Consider the following 25595-nt stretch of genomic DNA (forward strand, 5'->3'; position numbering starts at 1 on the left):
TTAAGATTAAGTTAAAAATTAACATTTAAACGTCCCCATAGATTAAAAGACACACTTTGATCATAGATTAAAAAGGTGTATTTCAAATTCCCCCATATATTAAATAGGTATATTTAAAATTCCCCCATAGATTAAATAGGTATATTTAAAATTCCCCCATAGATTAAATAGGTATATTTAAAATTCCCCATAGATTAAATAGGTATATTTAAAATTCCCCCATAGATTAAATAGGTATATTTAAAATTCCCCCATAGATTAAATAGGCATATTTAAAATTCCCCCATAGATTAAATAGGCATATTTAAAATTCCCCATGTATTAAATAGGCATATTTAAAATTCCCTCATAGATTAAATAGGTATATTTAAAATTCCCTCATAGATTAAATAGGTATATTTAAAATTCTCCCATAGATTAAATAGGCATATTTAAAATTCCCCATGTATTAAATAGGCATATTTAAAATTCCCCCATAGATTAAATAGGTATATTTAAAATTCCCCCATAGATTAAATAGGTATATTTAAAATTCCCTCATAGATTAAATAGGTATATTTAAAATTCCCTCATAGATTAAATAGGTATATTTAAAATTCCCCCATAAATTAAATAGGTGTATTTAAAATTCCCCCATAGACTAAATAGGTATATTTCAAAATTCCCCTATAAATTAAATAGGTATATTTAAAATTCCCCCATAGATTAAAAAGGTATATTTAAAATTCCCCATAGATTAAATAGGTGTATTTAAAATTCCCCCATAGATATCAAACTATATTTCAAAATCTCAAGATCTAGTTTAAAAATAACATTTTAGACAACAGCTAATAAATCAGATGAAATTCAAATTTAATTTTTATTGAAAATAAATTTTTATAATAGATAAATCAATTAAAAAAATAATTTAATTTTAATTCAATAAAAGTCTAATTAAAAATCATTCGAATGTTGCCGGATTGATTGCAGTGGCTATAAGTGCCTCTAAATTAGTTTGCGGTCCTTGACCACCACCATGAAGACCTTCAGACCTAGAATTAAGTGTTTGAATTCTGCTGGCTGTTTCGTCTTTAATGGGATTTCTTACTGCGGCGTTACTTGACCGTTGAGCTTGACCAAGTATTTGACGGGCCATCGCGTTGTAATCCGTGTTTGGACCACCATACGCATTCTGATTGTTACTGGTTCCAATATTATCGTCGAACTTATTGTTAAAATTGATGCTTTCAGAGTCCGAATATGAATTGGATAGTTTGTTAGTGTTAGGTTGATTAGTGTTAACTGATCCTCCACCGTTTCCCGATGCCGGAGCGTTGTTATAGGTGTATTGAGGTCCACATTCAGTCGGATTTAAAGTGGTTAATAATATTAAACCTGCATTGCATTTATTAAAATTTATTTAAAATAATTAAGTTTCTTTCCGAGTGATTATTTATAATGCATGGTATTGTTATAATTGAATAATTAAAAAAAATTTCCATATTGGATAATTAATTGCAAGGTTTATAAAGAAATTTCCATACTAAAATGTAGTAGTTTTCTCCCTATCATATTTACGAAGAGATATTTATAGATAATTAACCACTAAACAAAATTAAAATTAAATTAAAAAAACTAAATATACTACAAAACAATAAAATAGAAAAACCATAATAGTGTTTTTCTTAATAAAAAAATTAATTATATATTCAGTAGCAGACATGATGGACAATAGTCCGTGCTCCTTCGGCCACGTGACTAATTAGGCTTAACTAGTACTAATTATATTTAAACCTAATTACAAATAGGGCGGTACCCTTTTATTCTGGGTTTTTTATCTCTGTAAATTTCTAAAAAATGCAATAATCGCGTTCAATATTCAACCTAACAATACCATCCCAAAAAAACTGACTAATATTTTAAAACTTACAGCAAACCGAGAATATTTCAACGTAGAGTTTCATGATGCACGGGTTCTAGCTAGTATGTTTAACAAAACCTAAATTAACCTAAAGCTATCCATTTCCCAAGCCCGTTTTTCCTATTGGTTTGAAACGGAAATTGGCAAAGCAGCGTTAACGCGGGTTAACGTACGATTTGCCGAGAAACGCAAAAATAACAGTTGACATAAAGCGTCGAGTTTATTGAACTATATCATTAGAAATTAACGTTAAGGTTTGACCTACTCCATTATAATAACATTACAGATCAAATTCAGAACGATTTTTGGTCAAAATATGGCATGGTTTCGTTTCTCACGTTGAATTAGGTTTTATAGTTTGAGCAAACAAACAAGATCTCTGCTTGTTGCTGTTGTAGGATTTGTTGAAATAACCCCGATATGAGAATTTAGGTCAAAGTAGGTCAAAAAAGACGAAATTGGCAATTATGTAGGAGTGTAATTAGTTTTAGGTTAATTGGGACATAAAAGATGTGGAGAACCTTACGGATCGGTCAAAATAGGTCAAAAATAGACCTAAAGTTGAATATATTAAATATATATGTGTATATATATTTAGACAAAGTTAATATTAAGTCATTTATTTTAATGAACAAGTTAATTAAACAGTTATTATTTATAGGATCGTATAATTAGTTTTAGGTTAATTGAGAATGACGTCATGACATAGAAATATGTCTAAAACTTTACGGATTGGGTATAAATAGGTTAAAAATAGACAAAACATTGTTTATAATAAATAAAAATATATGATGTATATATAGATTATACAAAAACGAGTTTTGCTTCGCAGTCCTTAAAAAACTGCATTTATACACAATCCGCGGCACTTTTTCAAACCCACAAAGGGCCAGAAATTAGAAATTATTTTATGTATTGCAATTTGAAATTAAGTTTAATCGATATGAGAAATTTGGTTTTAATTGCGTAGTTCAAACATTTGTTATGATTAGAAATTTTACAACAAAATCGGGTATAAATGCGGCGTTTCGAGATAAAGGGAGCTTAGATTTTCACGTATGAAATTATTCTAGGAGAGCGATAGCTCTCTTAGATAAGACCTCATACCGACTTTAATGTATAAGGATGGTTTTTTGATTGGTTATAACTTTTTTTGTATCGTATTAACTGCTTTGAAAAAATTCCACAGAACTACAATTCGGGCCCTCAATATGTGGTTAAAATTTCAAAAAGATCCACTCATTAGTTTATTTTATAAAAAATAAAGTTGCTAAGGGTGGTTTTCATTTGCATAAAATGATTCAGCCCTTTTGGTGAAAAAGTTAAATTTTCCCATAGAAATAACATGGAGTTTTTTTCAAATTTAGCCATTTTGTCGCAACCCTTTTGAAATGAAATATTCGTTTGTTACGTTTGGGAACGGTTTTATATCAAAATTTAAACCTTTTTCTAGGACCATTTTTAAGGTTTTTGAGAAAAATTAATTTTAAGTATGTTTAATTTTAAATTTTAAAAACTACCCCAATCTGCGATATTTTAGCATGGATACGCTGTTTTATTGGTAAATATCAGCGAGACCAATATTGGCCTTTTTTTACGTATAGTTGCGTCATAATAATCCGATTGTTTTTTCTTAATGCCTTTTGGTTGAAATGGCCTATCGATAGTGAGATAAGACTGCTTTAATATTGCCGCCGTGACAAATTACCCCGTTTGTGGCCGCCATTTTTTTAAGGGGAAAAAAATTTGAGAGTGGGTCCTTTTTCGTTGCCATTTTCATATTTTTTGAGGATTTGCTCATGGATGGATTTTAAATATAATATAAAGTAGGTTTCAAGCTTTAATATAAGCCAAATTTCATAATTTTCCACCTTTTTATTGTCCCACAATCTATTTCTAAACTTGGCACTTTCTTTAAGGCGGTGAAATTGCGCTAAGCCTTGGCTTTCCTTTAATTTTTGCCATTTATAAAAATGTTTACCTCTTGTTGTTACTTCGCCTTCTCGTATCGTCGTGTTTTTAAAGTTTAGACTTTGAAAGTAGTGCTTAGTTTTCTTAAATATTACTTAATTGTATAAAATTTCAATATTATAATTGCCTAAAACGTCCGTATTAACGAATTCAATGTTTTTTGTTGAAGGGACGCGCCTTGCATTTGAATTTCGTTCCCTCGAAACTACCCCCTTTAAGAGACCGGCCGCCGGAGGCTTTTTCTTTAAAGCCCTCTCGGTCGCTCGTTCATCCCTGAAAACAGCTGTAGTGACTCTGTTTGAGTCTGTTATTTACCAAAAATGTATGCGGTCAGTGTGTTGTTTTTGCATTTTAATGCTTCTAATCGTGGTGCACGTCGAGGTTTACGAATCCAACGTGTGTTGCGTAATGAAAATCAAGGGTGGATACTATATGATCTAATGATCTATGCTTTAAAAGGAATATGACGGCGACAGTCATGCAAAAACGGTATTAGGCCTTGCCAAAAGTTGACTAAGCTAAGCCTTCGTCAGTCAATGATATAAGAAATTGACCCTCGGATATCCTCTGACTAGGAGATGGTTATAAAGTTACTAACTCTCGATTTTGGAGGTAGATACTGTCTAGTGACACTTAAAGTAACGACTTAATCTTATAAACAGACTAACATCATAAGCCCATATCGTAAATTCACCGATGTTGATATCTAAGCTTACTTGAAATACCAATACCAATTTTTTTAACTCAATGAATCTTACATATCAACATCAAAAATTATCTTCTGATAGAGATATCTACTTATATTCCATTCAAATTTCTCGCAACATTTCAAATTAACGAATAGAAATGTGCAAATGAAGTTCTAACTGATTAATTGGGCAAATTGCTATATTGGTCACCATTACCGATTGCAGATAGATTTGCGCCCTTCAGTAGTGTTTATTATGCTTGTGAAATGGTAAGCGAAATCTGTGATTAAAGTTTAAAATAGACATGAGCAAAAAGGGCTTTATTCATATCAACTCGATTACCGAATATCTAAATTTGACTAAAATTAACAAAATATTCTATTCATGGTTAAAAATCTTGTTTGAAGCAGCAAGCCATCTAATCCTTATTTACCTTCTTTTGAAAAAAAAAATAATAGGTTGATACCTCTTTCAGTAGATGATTCATTGATATTTCAGTTTCATTGAGTTTAAAAAAAATTAGTTCCACCATTGGTTAATTTTCAATATTGACCAATCGATAATCACAAATTTTAATAACTAAATTATTAAAACCGGTTCAAAACCATATTAGTTTTGAAACGATTAAATTATAATTTTAACCATATATACTAGTTAATTCCTCGTAGGTAATTAGTTAATTGTCTTAGTCAAATTAATGCTGAATATTACATACAAAAAGTAAATAATAAATTAACTTCTAAAATTTAAATGTAAAGTGTGTGCATTATTTCCCAATTAATAAAAGATATCCACCTATTTTCATTCAAATTAATTACTAATTTGTGGATAATGGATAGAAAATGTCGAGCTCTAATTGCGATATAGCTAAAATCAATCCCACTGGCTATTTATAATACAATATAACCTTTGCCCTATGTTTACTGTTTTGAATTTTATTTGTGAAATTTAAAACATAAAATAGTATTACAATTTTTTTAATTAAATAATTATTAATAAATTTCAATAAAATAAATTCTGGTTAAATACATAACACTACTTTTTATTAATTTTCTGAAATTATCAGAGCTAAATATCAAAGACACATATTTAATTGCTCTCATTTCGACATAACTGCAACCGTATAGATTCATTCATTTAATAACATTTTTAAAGGGCTGTATTAACTTTTAAAGGTGAAAACCCAGCTGACTTAGAACTTTAGAAGCAAAAAAATACCAGGCTGCCAGGCTGACTCTAACACAACAGAGTTGGCCATTCTCGCTTATGAGAAATGAATCCTTGTCATATGCATCTCTGTACTTTAGGAGCTCCAGGAGTCAGACTCCCAACTGAAGCAGGGTGGGAAATAGGGATTTTTTTAAAACTAGACATTGGGCCAGCGACCCCCCTGCCCAGGAATAAATGAACTGGTCCATGACCATTGACCAGGGCGCGGCGTTTGCTAAACTAAAGAAGTGGGTAATTAAAATAGTTGAGAGAATGTCTGGACCCTGGTTACCCTAGAATTTCCTTAGTGGTCCTGTGGTCCACTGCTCCCCCTCCGATTTAATTTTTAAACTGGTCATTTTCCCTGTGCCACCGCCTTATTTGCAACGCTGAACTGAAGATTTCTTTTGACCGGACCATAGCCTACTCGATCACGCGCAACACGTCGCAAGCTGCTTGCGCTATAGCGCGAGTCAGGGTGGGAAATAAGGATTTTTTTAAACTGGACATTAGGCCTGAGACCCTCCTGACTTGGAATAAATAAACTGGTCCGTGACAATTGGCCAGAGCACGTCGTCTGCTAAGCTAAGGAAGTGGATAATTAAAATATTAGAATTTTAATGTGTGGACTCTGGTTACCCTTGAATTTTTTAGTAGTCTCGTGGACCACTGACCCCCCTCCGATTTAATTTTTGAACTGTACCAGGCAATTTTTAAACTCGTCATTTGCCCTTTGTTACCGCCTTATTTCCCACGCTGGCGCGAGTTGCTTTGCGTTGTCGAGTGCGTGATGGAGCGGGCTATGCCTGGAGTCCCAACCCCCGTTACTTACTACCAAAATACCCACTAGCATAGCCCACTCGATCACGCTCTCTTTTCCCCGGCTACATATTTTGAAGAGGGCACTTTTTAGGCGTATTTATTAACAATCTTGGATCACCTTTGTGGACTTTTAGGGTAGCCCTTATAAACTGAGCCGGCATTGCCCTGACTATTTTGTGTTTAAGGTTTATAAGCTTAATATCAAACAGACGTTAGTTAATGCTACAAAAAAAGTTCGAAATTGATAATCTCGGATCGTCTTTGAGAAGTTTTAAGGATATCCGAATTTCATATTGGGCTTATGAAAAGTTTGAGCTAAAGGTTAAAGGGGCTGTCCGGACCGTGGGACAAACGACGATCTTCCTCATAGATCTTAGCATAGCGGGTGGGTAAAAAAGGAGAGGGGGTCGGTCAGCCCCTTTAAACAGACATAAATCAGCGTTTTAAAAAATTGTGTAAAACTGTCAATTTGGTCCTATTTGTGGAATTTTTAGGGGAGCGCCTCGCGTTTCAATAAAGGGTTGTAAAAAATTGTATTATGTTAATTACAATAAGAATACAAACTTTCAATGAGTTACGTTTTTATTTTTTGGAGTATCATTATAAATAAATGACTGATTGAGCTAAAGTTACGGTCCCCTTTTTATATGTTTCTGCTTAGTGTAGATTTTGAAAATGTAAAACAGTTTCTTAACAATCTTAATTAAAATGAAGACTGAAGGAGCAGATATTAATCAAAAATGTATCCTAAAAAGTATCGATAAGACTGAGGTTATCACTTGTCTGAAGGATCAGATATTAATTTTTCTTTTTAATTGAAACTTAAAGGCATGCTTAAGAAAAAAACAACGTTCCATTACCGTTTTCCGTTGAAATAACTTATTTTACAGGTAATCAATTTCAAAAATTTACTTATCTCGGGTTTTCGGGCACAATTCCATTCCCCCAAAACATTTTATCATTACATTAATTACTTTTGAGAGATAACGTGTCAAAATAAGCTTTAAAACAATAAAAAACTGAATGAGCGGTCTGTTTAGCCATGACCAAAACCTTCAAATCAGTGTTGCTAATGTTAGAAAGTGGATGTTCCCACTTCCATTTTAAAAATTTGCCGCATTTCCCACACCCCCTTTTTTACAGTCATATTTATCTGGACTATTTTATCATACTAAGTTTAATATGGAATATCACTCCGCATGGCTTTGACAATATGTACAAATGCTATAAAGCTTTAAAATTCTCAAAATATGCTTTCTTTTTTTTCAGTGCCAAACTTAAAATCACCGAATTTATTTCAAAATGTCGCTTGAAATTATTAAACCGGATAAAATTGCACTAATTTTAACTGTGCAGTTAAAATTAGTGCATTTTTGAAAATTTTGCACTATTAACCCTTGAACAGGAAAATTCCGACATTTGATTGATTTCGGAAAAATATTACTTTTTCCCCACAGAGCCTAAAACCAAACCTAAATCTCCCACGATGTGGGAAATTACCCACACATTGGCAACACTGCTTTAAAAACTTACAACAAGCACACTTTCGAGACATGTTCTGAACAAATTAGTGCTTAACCCTCTAATAGTACGACCACGGAGAATTGATGTAAACTGTAGTTGAAATATATTCATGTGCGACCTGCGGCACTGAATGGTCTCTAACCATTGTTTGAAACTAGAGAGAGAAATAGTGAGCAGCATTAATCATGTCCTGAGCTATGAGAATGAACAGTATGACTGTTGACTGAAGTACACTAGACATTACATCATTTTGCATAACCACGAGTAAAAATCTAACTGTCCCTACTTAATTTTCCGCCATTGTTTTAAAACGTATCCACTGCGAAGCATACCGGGCACAAATGAGGGAACCTTTTAAAACTCAATGTCATACACGTACTCTCTCAAAAGTAATTAATGTAATGATAAAATGTTTTGGGGGAATGGAATTGTGCCCGAAAACCCGAGATAAGTAAATTTTTGAAATTGATTACCTGTAAAATAAGTTATTTCAACGGAAAACGGTAATGGAACGTTGTTTTTTTCTTAAGCATGCCTTTAAGTTTCAATTAAAAAGAAAAATTAATATCTGATCCTTCAGACAAGTGATAACCTCAGTCTTATCGATACTTTTTAGGACTTGATTCTAATCAAGACATTTTTGATTAATATAGAATCTGTTCCCCTAAAAACTTATCCCTCTCAAATAATTAAAGCGAAAAAATAGAAAATGAGCTTTTAACATTTTAGTTTTTCAGGGTGGAAGAGATAAGAACACTTATTTCGAGTAAAATGTCGCTTTACTACTCCTAAAATGAGGTCCCTCATTCTGATTTGTGGCTTTAAAAAGCAGTGTCGTATTTCTGACATTTATCATACATCTTGTATACGTTTTAAACTTCAATTCGAACTCGACTCATAATCGTCCTTGATTTAGCTCTTTGTTCCGAAACGCCGCATTTATACCCGTTTTTGTTGTAAAATTTCTAATCATAACAAATGTTTGAACTTCGCAATTAAAACCAAATTTCTCATATCGATTAAACTTAATTTCAAATTGCAATACATAAAATAATTTCTAATTTCTGGCCCTTTGTGGGTTTGAAAAAGTGCCGCGGATTGTGTATAAATGCAGTTTTTTAAGGACTGCGAAGCAAAACTCGTTTTTGTATAATATCTGTCCCTTTTTGGGGAGAAACGTTATTTGGGAATAAATTAGTTCTGGAATAGTGAAACTCATTCGTCCAATTTTTTAAGACTAATTATATAGTATTTCACTAAATCGTAACTTGCATTCGGAAATTGGAATGAAATTGGAATGGTCGGATAATACAATGCACTGTATAAAAACACACTATGCTAAATATTCGTTGAAACCATGTGAAAATTATAAAAATTCTCCTACTATAGACCTGTTCACATTAAGGGCCGCGCATGATTAGTTGCAATGTTTGGGGGCATGAGTTATAGCGCTTCTATGGAGTTAAACGTGTAAACTAAACTACGATGGACGTATGGGAGACCTTTTGAAATTTAATATTAAAATAAAATGCCTAGTATTTAAAACCGAGATAGTACAATTAAAATCATGTTAAGAAATAAAGTGTTTAAGTTCTAATGGAAACGGTGCATTGATATTAGTAGGCCGCTATAACTCACTAAGCCTTGGCGACGGTACGGGATCATCGCTTCATCGGCGAATAGACGGCGATGTCCGCCGATGCCGTGCCGAAAGCGCTGTGTATCATGGAGGAAGGGGGGTGGAGTCGAATTCAACGGGTTTCCTCGTTCCCCAACCGAGATTTGTACTCCCACAGGCGGGTGGCTAAGAGGGGATGGGATAGGGGATAAATTTCTTCATGATCTTGGCAAAGATTTGTCACGTGCTTCGTTGATAAATTCTTAAGCGCCTCCTATGGTTAGAAATATCGCTGTTTATTTTTTTCATTCAAAATTTCAAATTCGGTGTTGCGTAATCGTGCGGTACCGCGGCTGTAGACGACTTTGCCCCTAAGCTAGTATTTTGAGTTTCCTAATTCAGAATTGATTATGGATCATGACCATACGTACTTCAAAGACAATAAAATTAAAAAAATTACTCCCGCTCAAAAGCGAAAGATTGAAACAGGTAAGGAAACTAAGAAAAAATTTGAATAACTGCTAAGCCTTGGTTAAATTATTGTTATTTTTCAGGTATTTTGTTTGATAAAGAATTTTTGAAAGAACATTTAGCTTCTATTCTTCATAATTCTTCAAAATTATATCAGGTTACGTATGTTGGTAGACCAAAACTAGTCATTGTAAGTATTAAATTATTGAGCAACGAGAGAGAGAGAGGTTGTGAGCTACATTAACTTCATAAGTCACACTACCATCAAATCACCGTAATATTGAATACCCACTTAAGAGCAACATTATTCAATATTGCTTCATGGTTCAATGTAATTTCTATATTTATAGTTCCAATTAAAATAATTATAAAATTCTAGGATGCTCTTGAAGAAATTAAGGAACGCAAGATAAGAGAAATATCGGAAGAAGCTTCAGAAAATTTATCAGTTTTTGTCGATCCTAAAACTGGGCTTCTGGATAAAGAAAAATTTGCAGTTAAAAGGCATGATCTTTTGACTAATGCGAATTTTATTGAAGAACTGACGAAGTCATTTTTACCAATAGTGTCATTTGGTTTGAAACCTGTGAAACCCTTAATATTATGGTATAAAATTAATCGCTAAATTATGAGCGTAAATAACTTAATAGGTTTCCTTGAAAAAACCATGAGTTTCATCGAGTTTACTTGTTTTATACTTTTATGCAAAATACAAATTTGGTTTGAAACCTATGAAACCCTTGATGTTATGGTATAAAATTAATCGCTAAATTATGAACGTAAATAACTTAATAGGTTTCCTTGAAAAAACCATGAGTTTCTTCAAGTTTGCATGTTATATAATATTTATGCAAAATACAAATTTGGTTTGAAACCTGTGAAACCCTTAATATTTTGGTTACCTTAAAACGCCAGTCATCGACACTCTTGAATGGCTCTAACGCGGGCTTCTTTTTAGTAAAGAATGCATAAGTATTTGAAATGTTTAAAATGTCGAAAAAGGTATCGAACAATCTCAAAAACTTCACAGTTTCTTTAGCCTCTTCTCCAATTAATTCTTCGACAGCATTAGCAGTGGTAGAACTCATTATTTGGGTTGCAAGTTTTACTTTCATACAACTATGCGGGTTTGGGTACACATGATTATATGTCAATTTTGGCGCTAATCTCAGTAAAGATTTTGAATCAATCTCGTAAGTGTCAACTATGTGTTTCCATAATAGACGTTGACCATTTTTTTCCAAGAGTCTTATTGGCTTTACAGAACCATCCTTATGTTTTTTCATTTTTCCACTGTTATTTAGACAGTTTTTGGCAGTTTTAACGTTATGGCATACATCAGACACAAAGTACAGTGGCTGCCCATAATTAAACGGATTCTTGCTTTCATACCCTACTGGATGATTCTTTAGTTTCTGAACAGATTCTGTACAAATTTTTATAAACTTCATATTTGACGAAGCTTTATCGCACACAACAGCAAGGATTCGAAAACCAGCAGCTTGTAAGTTTTCAATAGCCTCCCAAACAATGGAATATAGATCTTCCGCGTGTAAATTTCCACAGGGGAAAAAAGCGTATGGGTATTTAAAATTTGTTGTCAGACCTCTGACCATCAATTGAAGGACATGATTTGCTAAATTAATGTTTTCACCATCTTCATTGCCTTTAATCTGCTTTTCCAATTCTGTTACTTTATTTCGGAATTGATTAAGATCGGAAGCTCCCATTAGTTCCCCAGTACTGCTGTTAAATACCAAGTCTTGTTTAATTTGAATTTCATCCAAGACCAAAGAGAAATACTTTTGGTGTTCTTCTAAATTGTCTATATCAATCTTTCCTCTCATTTCCAAGAGAACCGTGTCATTAAATCCGCTTTTTGTAGTTAGGTCTGTGGAGTAATTATGCAGCGTTCTTTGAGAAGGCAGTGGAAAAGCTTGACGCATTGTTTCATATGCGCTCGAAGACCTAGCTTTCAGCGAAATACACCACTGGACAATTGCAGGGTGCCATTTTCTTGGTCTTGATTTTTTGGTTCTAATTAATTTCATTTGCTCCCTCATTAATAGCTTGTGAAATACTGATTTAGTCTTAAAAGGATTTTTCGCAATGATTTCTTCAAAACTCTCACTTTCTTCTTCAGTCATAAAAAATCCATCATTTTTAAAGCTTTTCTTAACTTTCAAATCTAATGCCTTATTTCTTTTCTTTAAAGCTTTATTCTTCTTGTTCACGATTCTTAAATTGTCTTTAATCCCATCTTTAGTCATATAGCGAATGTTGGTCCTTTTCAAAACTTTTCCTTTCTCTCTTCGTTTACGGTTTTGCAACACTATTTTTGTTATTCGACAAGATGGGCAAACGTTTGTAAATTGACCAAGAAATAATTTCTGACAGTTGGCAGATCTGATGGATTGGCTTGCAGTACAAACATAGGCAGGATCTAGATGTTTGTCACTATAATGCACAAATAATTCTCCTTGAATTCCCTGGCATGTTTGGTAATTTTCAATTTCAAACAGAATGTTCTTCAATTCTGCCATACATGAAACTGAAGTATTAAAATCAACAGAACTTGAGGAAAATAGTTTATGACTGGGCAAAATTAGAGTGTTGCAAAAATAAACACTTGGAATTAGACATTGTGATATTTCAATCCTAATTAAGCAATTATTGTTCCCACTTTGCCTAAACTTTAGGCATTTTATACCATTGAGAGGTATTCCAGTTTCAGATTCATTTATTACATCGACAGACCAGTGACACGTATCTAAATTTTCCAAATGATACTTTAAAAACTCTTGGGCTAACTTTTTAAGTGGTGGTACATCCTTTGTTTGATTAATTGGAAGTATTTCAGTTCCTTGGAACGTAGCAGTTGTACTAGACGCTGTTACGATATTTTCTGAGGCTGAGGGTGGTTTATTTGTTTGTATTACGCAGTTTACAGTTTTAGTGAACTGTGAATCTTCTATTAATTCCAAAGCTGAACTTTCTTCAACATCAATTGTTTCTAAAGATGTAACTGGTGCTAGTGATAAGGCTACTGAAGTTGAATTTTGGGTTGATGTTCTTTCCAAATCTATGAAACTTTCCAAAGCCTGATTTTTTGATGTCCCCTCACTAATAGACGATTTGACTAATTGATGTTTTTCTGAGTGACATGAATAGGTGTGATCCAAAGCCGCTGGGTGCTGTACATAACGTAGTAATTAATGTACGTTACTTACTAACATGATTGTTGGAAGATAAAATTAATTGTTACCTGTTGGATATCTTTAATTGGATCAGGGAATTCTTTTGTTGGGCCATTACCACCAAAAAAATGCTTTGAGCACACATAATGATGTTGTTTAACTTCATTATGAGTTGTTATATCATTTCTGTTAACCGCCTCTAACCATCTCATACACTTTTCAAAATTTTTCCTGGGCTTGGGTATAGGATAATATTTTATTCCTTGGCCACGGGATTCTTCCGAAGAGCTATAATTTTTGCATGTTCTGAACATACAACATTTCCCCATTTTCAAAGTTAAATTCAAACAATCAAACTCCAAGGCTTATGGGCTTCTCATCACCGCGTGATACCGTAATACCTAAGCCTAAAAGAAAATTCTGCGCCGGCGTTGCGTGCTAGATGGCACTACCTAACTAGGTCGGTCACGTGATAAAAATTCAACTTCCAATCTCCGCCATTTTTCCAAGGTGCGGTCCCCACTTTTTCAACCCCCCCTCATTCTCCCGTTGTGGGAGGTCTAATCACAAACTTGATATAGTCTGCCTCAACAAAACGGCTCCACCCCTTCCTCCATGTGTGTATAAATGCCCGTAAGCCCTGGCGCCCAATTTAGTGAGTAGAATTTCATTTAATGCCCTAATTTTACGTCTATCAATTGAATTTGATAAAATTTCACCTCGGAAGTTCAATTAATACTTTTACAACAAGTAATACAACACTGTTTTATAAAAATAAACTTGAATGCGTAGCAAATAAGGCAAAAGGAATGGTTAAAAGTACGGCACTGCCCCCAAACATTCTTTCTACGCATGCTCACCTCTCGAAATTTTTCCTCCCTTTTCACCCCCGCTCTACCGGTGAAAAGGTCTATTTCTTTGTGATCATTTAACGTTAGGCTTACAAAGACAAAAATTAGGCCCAAAAAGTTTTAAAAAAATCACGTGAACTTAATTAGAGAATCAAAATGGTGAAATTAAGCGCGAGATTTGAATTCAAACTTTAATTGAAATGCAGCGCGTGCTGGCGCGTGCTGGCGCGTGAGCTAGCGCGTGGTTTAAAATATTTATTTTTAAAACCTATACAAAAAGGCCAAGTTAACCTTACACTACGAGAAATGAGATACTATACCTTTTCAGCCTTTGCTAGTGCTGTAAAGTTAGGCTGTGAAAAAAGTGTACCCCCTTGGTCGCGAAAATGTTTCCACCTCATAATGTTAAGCTCCATAGAGTTTAACATTACGATTTCGGATTGAGTATAAATAGAAAAACCCTGACGGGATTTTCTTAATAAATTTAATATAAAGCCATTTATTTTAATAAATAAATTTAATAAATTAATAATAAATAAATTACTATTTTTTATTAAAAGGATTTCCACCTACAACCGCATCAAAGAAACCCTTATTTTTCGCATAATGGTCATAATTATTGTTATTGTTGTCATTATTATTGGAGATACCCAAACTGGGACCATTACTGGTGACCAAGCTATCGGTTACTCCAGTATTTATGGTATTTTGAGTGGATTGGCTGCCAGAATTGGACATACGGGCGCGATTTCGTTGAGGAGCGCTGACCGCTTGACCAGAGTTACCGGACCCCGGTGCGTTATTGTAACTGTTCCTCGTTTGAGGACGACCAAAGCAAGAATGACAGAAAATCAAACCTACATTGTATTAGAACAAAGGCTTAGCAACCCTAAGCCTAATTTTGAAACGTCTTTAAAAACCCTAAGCCTAATTTTGAAACGTCTTTAAAAACCCTAAGCCTAATTTTGAAACGTCTTTAAAAACCCTAAGCCTAATTTTGAAACGTCTTTAAAAACCCTAAGCCTAATTTTGAAACGTCTTTAAAAACCCTAAGACTAATTTTGAAACGTCTTTAAAAACCCTAAGACTAATTTTGAAACGTCTTTAAAAACCCTAAGACTAATTTTGAAACGTCTTTAAAAACCCTAAGACTAATTTTGAAACGTCTTTAAAAACCCTAAGACTAATTTTGAAACGTCTTTAAAAACCCTAAGACTAATTTTGAAACGTCTTTAAAAACCCTAAGCCTAATTTTGAAACGTCTTTAAAAACCCTAAGCCTAATTTTGAAACGTCTTTAAAAACCCTAAGCCTAATTTTGAAACGTCTTTAAAAACCCTAAGCCCAATTTTGAAACGTCTTTAAAAACCCTAAGCTCAATTTTGAAACGTCTTTAAAAACCCTAAGCTCAATTTTAACAATATATTTAAAATCAAAGCTAAGCAAGTGAAGCCGACTTTTAGGCGCAAACAATAGCATGTATTTTCCCATAGCCCCTGTAGAAATGTTTATCACGTCTGACACCCGTGCTCAAGGAAAAGCTAACCCAAAGGGGCAATATCTTAAAAACCAATATTACATTTAATTATGAAATAATTATCGTATTTCAAAAACTTACATATAAAAGCGATAACGAGCTTCATGACAAAAATTTTAGGTATCTACGCAAGCGCAGAAGTAAGTAGCGATTCCAATTCGATCAAGATAGACACTGAATAGCACAGCCGAGTATGGGTTAACGAACTATACATGTAGTAGTAGGCGAAACCAATCTAGTTCACGCTAATATGTCAAACACCGCAAAAGCACAGGCGGATTAATACATAACGTTAAATGGAATACGATTGAAACTAGTGTTTATAAACTACGGTAACTTGAACTGGGGAGAATTTAACAACACAAAATAATGGCCTGTTTTCAAATTATTCTTAAACGTCATACTGGGCACTACAATTTATATTTTTACTTATATTTCTATTTGATAAAATTAAATTGAAAATATTAAAAATTAAAAAAATATCAAAAAAATTAAAAAATAAAGCTTAAAAAATATCAAAAAAATTAAAAAATAAAGCTTAAAAAATATCAAAAAAATTAAAAAATAAAGCTTAAAAAATATCAAAAAAATTAAAAAATAAAGCTTAAAAAATATCAAAAAAATTAAAAAATAAAACCTAAAAAATACCAAAATATTAAAAATTAAATAACAAAACTTATAAACAGACAAATATGTTAAAATTAAATAATTTAATTTGCATCAATAAATAATAATAATTTACAAGGACATGATTGGCTTATTTTTTGCCATTTCCAAAAACAGATCCCCAGAAGGGATCGTTATTAAAATTTTGATTGTTGTCACTCAATCTATTGCGATTCGCCGAATTAACGTCGGTTCTTTGAGCATTATCATTGGCGTTATCGGCTCCAATTGCGTTATTTGCATTGAGACTGTCGTTAATATTGGCCGTAATTGAATTACTGCTTTGTTGTTTGCCAGCATTTGACAACTGATTGTCATTAAGTTGGGAACCAGTTACTGCTTCCCCATCGTTACCACTTCCAGTACCAGGGTTGTTATAACTATTGCTAGTTTCTGTAGCCCGAAATCTTTGACGTTGACCCATTACTGACCCCGAGAGATCTACATGGTTTATGTTTTTTAAGTATTTAAAATTAATTAAACTTGGATATTTATAAATAAATATTACAAAGTCTACTATTAGATACAATTGTTAGCCATAATTTAATTCTAATTAGTTTAAAATTTAGATAAGTCACTAATTACCCTCCCTTTCTTTGGCGTTGACCCATTACTGACCCCGAGAGATCTACATGGTTTATGTTTTAAGTATTTAAAATTAATTAAACTTGCATGTTTATCAATAAATAAATAAATATTACAATGTCTACTATTAGATATAATTATTAGGTCTAATTCTAATTAGTTTAAAATTTAGATAAGTCACTAATTAGTAATTACCCTCCCATTTAAAAGTTGCAAATTAAACTAAAGCAGTTAAATAATTAACATAATATTATTAGAATAACTTACAGCAGGTTAAAATAAAGATAACGGCGACTTTCATCTTGTTAGTATAACAAATATTTCTCTCGGATAGAATTCAAACGTTTGCTTTTAAATTCGGCAACGATTGAACTGAGGTTTTCCGGTAGATGAAAGGAAATTTAGGTCAAATTAACAGTTGGTTTAACGAACCCGTAGATTCACCAAAAAAAAATAATAATAAATAGGCCTAAATAATATTTCTAAAACTCCTAAAAACTTTCAAATTATTTACTATAACCTAAGATAGGCAAATCTATCTCTTGATAAAAATCCCTATAGTTTAAATATTAATTATTAGGGACTTACTAATTAGTTAACTAACTAATTAACTATTTCAGTTCAAAATTAATCAGACCGTAACCGAAATGGTTGGTAAGTTTTGATGTTTGAGTGTATGGATATTCGAATGAAAAGTTATCATTGAGGCCTAGATTTCGTGTTTTTCCGTCTATTTGAATTTCCGGTTTAGGATATGAGTTGATTGGCCTAAAACTAGGTTAAAATAAGCCGAGGATAAACTGCCTATGGAATATTGGAGGGACTAACTAACATTTCATAGTTAAGAATTTACCGAAAACTAACTCGACATCATGAAATTCGCCATCGTTTTAACAATTTCTCTATGTAAGTTTTTCTCTAATATTAATGTAGAAATTCGCGATCATTTAATATTAACTTAATTGACATTAAATCAATTTAAATTATAAAATTATAAATTATTAATTAGTATAGTTAATAAATCCACCACTTTTAACTATTTTTTTAAAAATAAATTCAAATACTTATTAGTCTGAAAAATTCCTTGCCTAAAAAAATTAAACTCCTGGAATTTTCCATGTATTTTAATTTAAAACAAAATGGACAATAAATTATTATGAAAAAAATTCAACAAAGTTAAGAAATTCATCCACCATAAATTTGAAAAATAATAATAATAATAATAATAATAATAACAAAATTAACCGAAAGTCCCAAAAACAAACAAATAAAACTTAAATTCTACAAAAAAAATTAAACTTTTAATTTAAATAAAATAAAATTAGAAAAGAATTTCTTAAAATTCTTGAATTTTTTTCTTTTAGGCGTGATTGGTTGCATTTACGCCAAGCCGTCAGGCAGAGGTGACACTAACAACAATGCCCCAGCATCGGGTAACTCTAACGGAGCGGTCAGTACTGACCAAGAGAACCAATCTCAACTGTCCAACGCCGCATCCAAATCTTCAGAATTAAATTTCGTATTCGACAACCCGGATAATGTTGCGACACAAAACCAACTCTCAGCAACAAACGATAACGGCAATGCTATGTCAAACGCCATCGAAAATGACAGTCAAAATCAAGTTGATAATACAAATGATAACTTTAATAGCGATGCTAATCAAAACGGGGCCAATCAAGAAAGCTCTGTCAGCAATGGACGCAATAGTTTTTTCGGAAACAGTTTTTTCAATAATTAATAATTAATAATTTAATGTCCATTTTCTTGTAACTAATAAATATGAAAAACAGGAATACAGTTTAATTGTTATTTTTGATACCCGAAGATAGGGGAAATTAATTACCCCGGTTAATTACCCGCGTTACAACTTAAGAAAGAATATTTGAGATACTTTGGGATTTACTTATTTTTCTATTTATTTATTTTTCTAAGTGTATTATAAATATTATTTGATATTGCATTACATTTTTCATTTGGTATCTTAGTTAGCTTCGCTTATGGAAGACCAAGTCCTCAAGATACGACTAACAACGGTGCCGCAAGTGGCAATAGCGGAGGAGCGGTCAGTACTGACCAGGAAAATCAATCTCAGTTAAGGAACGCGGCCTCTGATACGGAAACTTTGAATTTTAAATTCAATAATCCGGATAACGTATCAACCAAAAATACACTAGCAGCCCAAAACACAAACAGAAATGCTTTGTCAAATGCAATAGAGAATGACAGCGCTAATGACGTCGATAATGTCAATGATAACAGTAATTCGGATACTAATTTAAACCAGGCTAATCAAGAAAACGCCGTTAGTCAGGGAGGTTTTGATGACTTTTTCGGAAGTCAATTTGATTTCTAATTATCATTTATTTATTTATTGAAGTATTTATTGTATTTTAAAAATAAACATAATTCATTATGGAATATCCCTTGAACAATTGCTTATTTAAATATTTCATGGAACCCCCCCCCCCCCCAGATATATTGTGAAAAACATATTCATGGAAAATCCCTTAAAGAATTGTGAACATTTTCATTTGATGGAATATCCATTGAAAAGTTTGAGAATTTTTATGGAAAATCCCTTGAAAATGTTAGACAATTCCTAATGGAAAATCCTTTGAAAAATTGTGAAAAATGTTTCATGGAATATCCCTTGAAAATCGCGAAATATCTCTTGAAATATTGTATTAAAATAAATCTTTACCGAACATGCCTTAAAATATCATAATGAATATTCAATTCACTTATAATAAAAACAATACCAAAATATCAACAACAACAACAGCAAGCCAATAATTTAATAGACTTAATTATAAATTACATACACACATAAATTAAATTAAATTAAATTAACCAAACAATATTAGAAAAACGAATTTCCCATTCGGTTACCGTTTGACAAATAATTCTCTTTTTGCGTATTCATTCCATTCGATTGAGCATTACGATTCTGGTTGAGTGTTCCTATTCCATTGTCAATGGCCGTTTTATCGTAAGTACTGGCGTCGATGTTGGACGTGTCCGATTGGGAGTTGGCATTGCTGATTTGATTCTCATTGGTTTTGAGACCAGTTACTGATTTACCAGAGTTACCAGAACCGTCCCCGACGTTATTGAAGCTACCAGAGACTTCTTGACCATTTGATACTGACCAGATGGTCAATATTAGGCCTGCGTTGGTTTTTAGGTGTGGTACAAGTGAATAAATTATACGTGGTGTTAGAAGCCATGTTAAAGCTATTCCATCTCTAAGAACTTCACAAATTAATTTATTTCTTCCCGATTTTTTATGAATAATTAAACGGTTTTCCATGATATGATTTTTTAAAGATAATTATGGTTTTCCCTGATCAGGTTTTTAAAGATAATTATGGTTTTTCCATGATATGATTTTTTAAAGATAATTATGGTTTTCCCTGATCAGGTTTTTAAAGATAATTATGGTTTTTCCTGATCAGGTTTTTAAAGATAATTATGGTTTTTCCTGATCAGGTTTTTAAAGATAATTATGGTTTTTCCTGATCAGGTTTTTAAAGATAATTATGGTTTTTCCTGATCAGGTTTTTAAAGATAATTATGGTTTTTCCTGATCAGGTTTTTAAAGATAATTATGGTTTTTCCTGATCAGGTTTTTAAAGATAATTATGGTTTTTCCTGATCAGGTTTTTAAAGATAATTATGGTTTTTCCTGATCAGGTTTTTAAAGATAATTATGGTTTTTCCTGATCAGGTTTTTAAAGATAATTATGGTTTTTCCTGATCAGGTTTTTAAAGATAATTATGGTTTTTCCTGATGAGGTTTTTAAGGTTAATTATGGTTTTCCCAGATAAGGTTTTTAAGGTTAATTATGGTTTTCCCAGATAAGGTTTTTAAGGTTAATTATGGTTTTGCCAGATAAGGTTTTTAAAGATAATTATGGTTTTCCCTGATCAGGTTTTTAAAGATAATTATGGTTTTCCCTGATCAGGTTTTTATAGATAATTCAGGCATGGACGAAACAATACTGAAGGACGGATGGCAGCCCATAGAGCCCCATACTAAGCGACAAAACAACCAATGTTAAGCTTACTTCCCCCTTTTCAGCCCCAAAACGGAGGGGGGTTATGAAAAATAGTGAGTCAAATCCCGGAGAAAGCTAGCGCCATCTAGACAAAATAAGACGTTAACTGCTTCAAAAAAAAAATAAAAAAAAAAGATTTTTGAAATTTTGCCGTAACTTTGCAATCACAAATTTTTAAATTGCTTGAAATTAAAGGTATGTTCTTATTATACTCTATATGTTTAATCATAACAATTAAAAGGCTATTCAATGTATTTTTAATTAATACAACTTCTTCTCTTTAAAATCGGCATTGATTTTATTCTAAATTTTGTCCAAGGCTTAAAGAAAATGGGCAGGAAAAAAATTTGTGTTTACAAGCTTTGCAACAGCGATTCGCGATACGCTGATAAGGTTTATATGAAAGGAGTTAAATTTTTCCCATTTCAGTTTTTGAAATTTGGAACCAGCCTGAATCCGTTGAACAATGATTACTGACTTTTTTGTCACGTGCCTAATGTCGTTACCCCGGTTTTTCAGAACACTGATTCCCCCATATGCCCCCCACTCTCCGGTTTGCTACTATCTGCCGCTAGAAGGCGAATTAACAAGTATTTTTCAACTTTCTCCCGCTGCCATTCGTCCTTCAGTATTGTTTCGTCCATGATTCAGGCGTCCCCTGATCCGATTTGTTTTGGATAATTATGCCTTTTCCCTGATCCTATTTTTAAACCAAACCCCCTAATACTTTCCTGTATTCACGTTTCCCATATTCACAGTCATTATATAATAACTAACCAAAGACTAATTAACTAAGCCTAACTAGGTTAAAGGACCTAATTTGTGAACTTACTAATTTATTCACGAAAAAAAAAATACCTCATTAATGTCTCAAGACAAGCCCAACAAAGACGGTTCTAATTATTTTAAATATAATTCCAAGAATTGAAAAGATACTTACAAGTGAACAGTAATGAAGTAGAGCTGGAGAGATACATCGTTGAGCGGAGCCACGTTATGGAGAACGAAATACGCTTTGGGAGAAGGGATATATTTTTGCTCGCATTTCAGGAGTATGTCACGGAGTTCAATAAACCCGTAGCTCTAACCAAAACCATTCCAAAAAATACTAGGCCTATAACTGCGATTGCTATACTGACCTACTAATATTAAACTTAATTTATTTTTACCCCTTTATTGCAATAAAGTTCATTTTCTCTAACCCCGATTGTTGTAACTCCAAAGTATTTAGTATCGTTGGAAAGCTAAGAAATATGGCTATAACATACTCAAAGGACATCCATGTGTCTCGTATAGAACCAGAGTTAAAGGGTGTCGTGTAAATAAGCACAAGTTAACGCTATGGAGAGGACGTTAATTAACATTTTGCTTAATTACTCTGGCCCTGATTATTGTAAACCCCAAGTATTAGGTATCGTTGGAAAGCTTAGAAATAGGGCTATAACATACTCAAATGACACCCCCGTATCTCTTATAGAACCAGAGTTAGAAGGTGTCGTGTAAATAAGCCCATGGAGATAACGTTAATTAACATTTTGCTTAATTACTCTGGCCCTGATTGTTGTAATCCCCATGTATTAGGTATCGTTGGAAAGCTGAGAAATAGGGCTATAACATACTCATAGGACATTCATGTATCTCTTATAGAACCCGAGTTATGAGCTTCCAAAGTACAGTTATCGTAAAAAAGTAATTAAACAAAACTTTACAATAAAAAAATCAATCAATAATTTAATTAAATAACATCATCCAGTTTCTCCTATTTACAAAATTTCTCATCTTCTGTGTCGTTTGTTGTCCTGATAATCAGACTATAGGTTCGACATTTCCAAAATCTCTAACTCTACCGTATTTTCTTTGAGCCTCTAGAACATTTTCTTTGGCCTTTGTTATGGTTCTCGTATCAACGATATAGGTATTTGAGTGAGCTTGCTGGTCCTTCGCCCCGGAGTTAATCTTATTTGACACAGTTTGACCGGCCCGATTCTGACCATAATTGGACGATCGACCATTGCAAAACGTCACCATAACGCAGACTACACGTATAGCACGACGCGTCACGGAAAATGACGTCAAATGAAATTTTTATTCTAAATTTTCCACTGAAAAATTACCCTAATCCAACAATTATTCCCCCCGCCCTCCCCCCCCCCCCAAAAAAAATTCCCAGACACTTTAACAACCCTGTATGTCTATTTTAGGGTTAGACCTATACACAAAAACGCGTTACCCAAGATTCCTTGCATCACAAATACAATTCATTAATAAAAAAAATCTTAGAAAGAAAAAATATTCAGTTAGAAAAAAAAAATATTTTTTCCCTCATTAAACTAATTAAAGCACTTCCAAGCTCGACTAAACCAATTAAAATATATAATTAACTTAACTATTTAACCCAATTAACATTAATTAATCCCTACACTAAATTTTCGTAACGCAAATACGCCTTACCCAAGATTCCTTGCATCACAAATCTAAAAATTCAATTAAAAAACCTGCGATTTAATCTAATTAAACCAATTCCAAGCTTAACTACACCAATTAAAATAAACCACTTAACTATTTAACTCAATTAACATTAATTAATTAAACAATATACAATAACTTAGGGGAAATCTAAAAAGGTATATATTATAATAATAATAATAATAGAAAAAATTAATTAGTGAAAAAAGTTTTTAATAAATAAAATAAATATTTGAATAATCAGTATCCTAATTTATCTCATGCCGAAACCCTTGGCCACTCCCATCAGTTCCTTATTAGCACTGATAGTGTCTTTATGAGTCATTCCCTGGTCCGTTAAAATGACCATATTGTTATTGCTTTCTAAACTGTCGCTCATTTTACTGGCTACGGTATTATCAACCTGTTGAACACCTTGATTCTTCAGTACATTTTGCGCCTGTTGGTCAGATCGATAACCTTGACGACGGCTCGCATATCGGCAGAAGACAAGGTTAACTAAACCTAAAGAATTGTTGTTGCTTTAATTTTTCACCTTAACTAAATAACTATATTTAATTTAACCTAATATGGGGTTTCGGACCTATTTAACTAAATAAATAAATAAATTAAGTCTGAATTTCGATTTTAAAAAGTAATCGAATTAATTGACATAAATAGTTAAGCGGATATATGAATAAAATTCAAAATAAATTAAAAAAAAATTTAATTTTTGTAAAAATGAATATGAAATTAATTGTAAATAAATATAACTTTACTTCGTAATTTTTTTTTTTTTTTTCAGTATTTAAAAAAATACTAGGCCTAAACAATCAAAACTTTGCACTCCGTTCCCCTCTTTCTCTATCTCTAATTGGTCAGTTTCATACTAGGAGGATTGATACTATTTACACCAGGAGTGCAGGTTATACTTGGTGGACAAAGTCCAGTATACCAACCAAGTAGCCTCACCTTCTGGTACCAGTAAATAATATCAATACTCCTTGCCCGAAAAAATATTTAAAAAAATTAAAATCTATAACTAAACTTTTCCCCTTGAAATCAAACAGAAACATTAAAATTATTAAAAATAATCTAAGTTAGATAAAATTAAATTAAACATAGCATAACTCTAAAGGAACCGCTAACCCTCGCCCAGCAAAATAAATAAACAACAAAAAATGAAAAATGATCTTACCAAGAACAATCAAAGTAATTAAAAATTTCATATTAAGTCCGGAAAAATTGAACCAAAAATTTTCAAATAACTTCAAGGGTCAACGTTTCTCCCCGGTCTAACTCAATAGAGGTCAAATCACGGTTCTTTTATAATAACACGACCGAGAAAAAAAGACCTAACAACGAAATCAGTGCCAACCAAATCAGGACACCAAAAACCAACCCAACTATTCCTTTTTAACAACTCCTACAAACTTAATAATAATATATATTTACTAGGCAAGTTTAGATTAAGCAAACTACGAATGACCCGGAGAGTCAAAGGTTAATAACACTAGCCCGGGCGAATATGGAAAAGTTAATTTATTCTCTCGACTGTGATTGGTCGAAATGGTAAATCACAGAAACCACCGCGATAAAAGCAAATAAACAGAATAATAATCCAGAACGGGTCAGGTCAAAATCGGGTTCACGTAGATTGAGTTAACACCGATTTTATCGTATCTTTTAAAGGAAAAATTCAGGTAACAATACTGATTAGAACGGCTGCTTTTTCTAAATCAGTGATAGATTTAATTTTAGAAGTAGGAATGGAGAACGGAACGGTTAGTATTTACTTCAGTCCGACTCATAGACCACCCAGTATAGATATGCCCCTCCCTCCAACCAACACGTAACGAAAAGTTCAAATTATCTTATTGGCTGAGTTAAACTACGTTTTGATGACGTTGCTGTCAAGGACGGCGAAAAATACGCAATTCCTTTTTTACCTTTGTCGCTATGACCCCCGCCTCTTCTTTCATACCCCCCCCCGTCCCGTGAAAGGGGGTCCGTGGGGGGACTTTGACGCGCGCCCAGATATAACTCTGTT

At 32.8% G+C, this 25595-nt stretch overlaps 2 protein-coding genes across 3 annotated transcripts; one reads left to right on the plus strand and one right to left on the minus strand.

The window, feature by feature from the left end:
- Positions 1 to 9839: 9839 nt before the first annotated feature.
- On the plus strand, positions 9840 to 10829 carry LOC149615526 (uncharacterized). Its single transcript, XM_089857172.1, has 3 exons — positions 9840 to 10222; positions 10288 to 10394; positions 10584 to 10829. The coding sequence occupies exons 1-3, from the start codon at positions 10144 to 10146 to the stop codon at positions 10827 to 10829; spliced, it is 432 nt and encodes a 143-aa protein (XP_089713298.1). The 5' UTR covers positions 9840 to 10143.
- On the minus strand, positions 10821 to 14003 carry LOC149615527 (uncharacterized). 2 transcript variants are annotated; one of them, XM_089856644.1, is made up of 3 exons: positions 13470 to 14003; positions 12008 to 13398; positions 10821 to 11947 (listed from the first exon to the last, which is right to left on the minus strand). In XM_089856644.1, the coding sequence occupies exons 1-3, from the start codon at positions 13728 to 13730 to the stop codon at positions 10993 to 10995; spliced, it is 2607 nt and encodes an 868-aa protein (XP_089712770.1). In that variant the 5' UTR covers positions 13731 to 14003; the 3' UTR covers positions 10821 to 10992. The 2 variants fall into 2 exon arrangements, with proteins under 2 accessions (XP_089712770.1, XP_089712769.1); XM_089856643.1 differs by having other exon boundaries at positions 10821 to 13398.
- Positions 14004 to 25595: the final 11592 nt, after the last annotated feature.

This window comes from Phalangium opilio, unplaced genomic scaffold, assembly GCF_054372755.1.
Source record: "Phalangium opilio isolate 3A_F unplaced genomic scaffold, DU_Popi_V2 ptg000217l_1, whole genome shotgun sequence".
Classification (NCBI taxonomy): Eukaryota; Metazoa; Arthropoda; class Arachnida; order Opiliones; family Phalangiidae; genus Phalangium; species Phalangium opilio.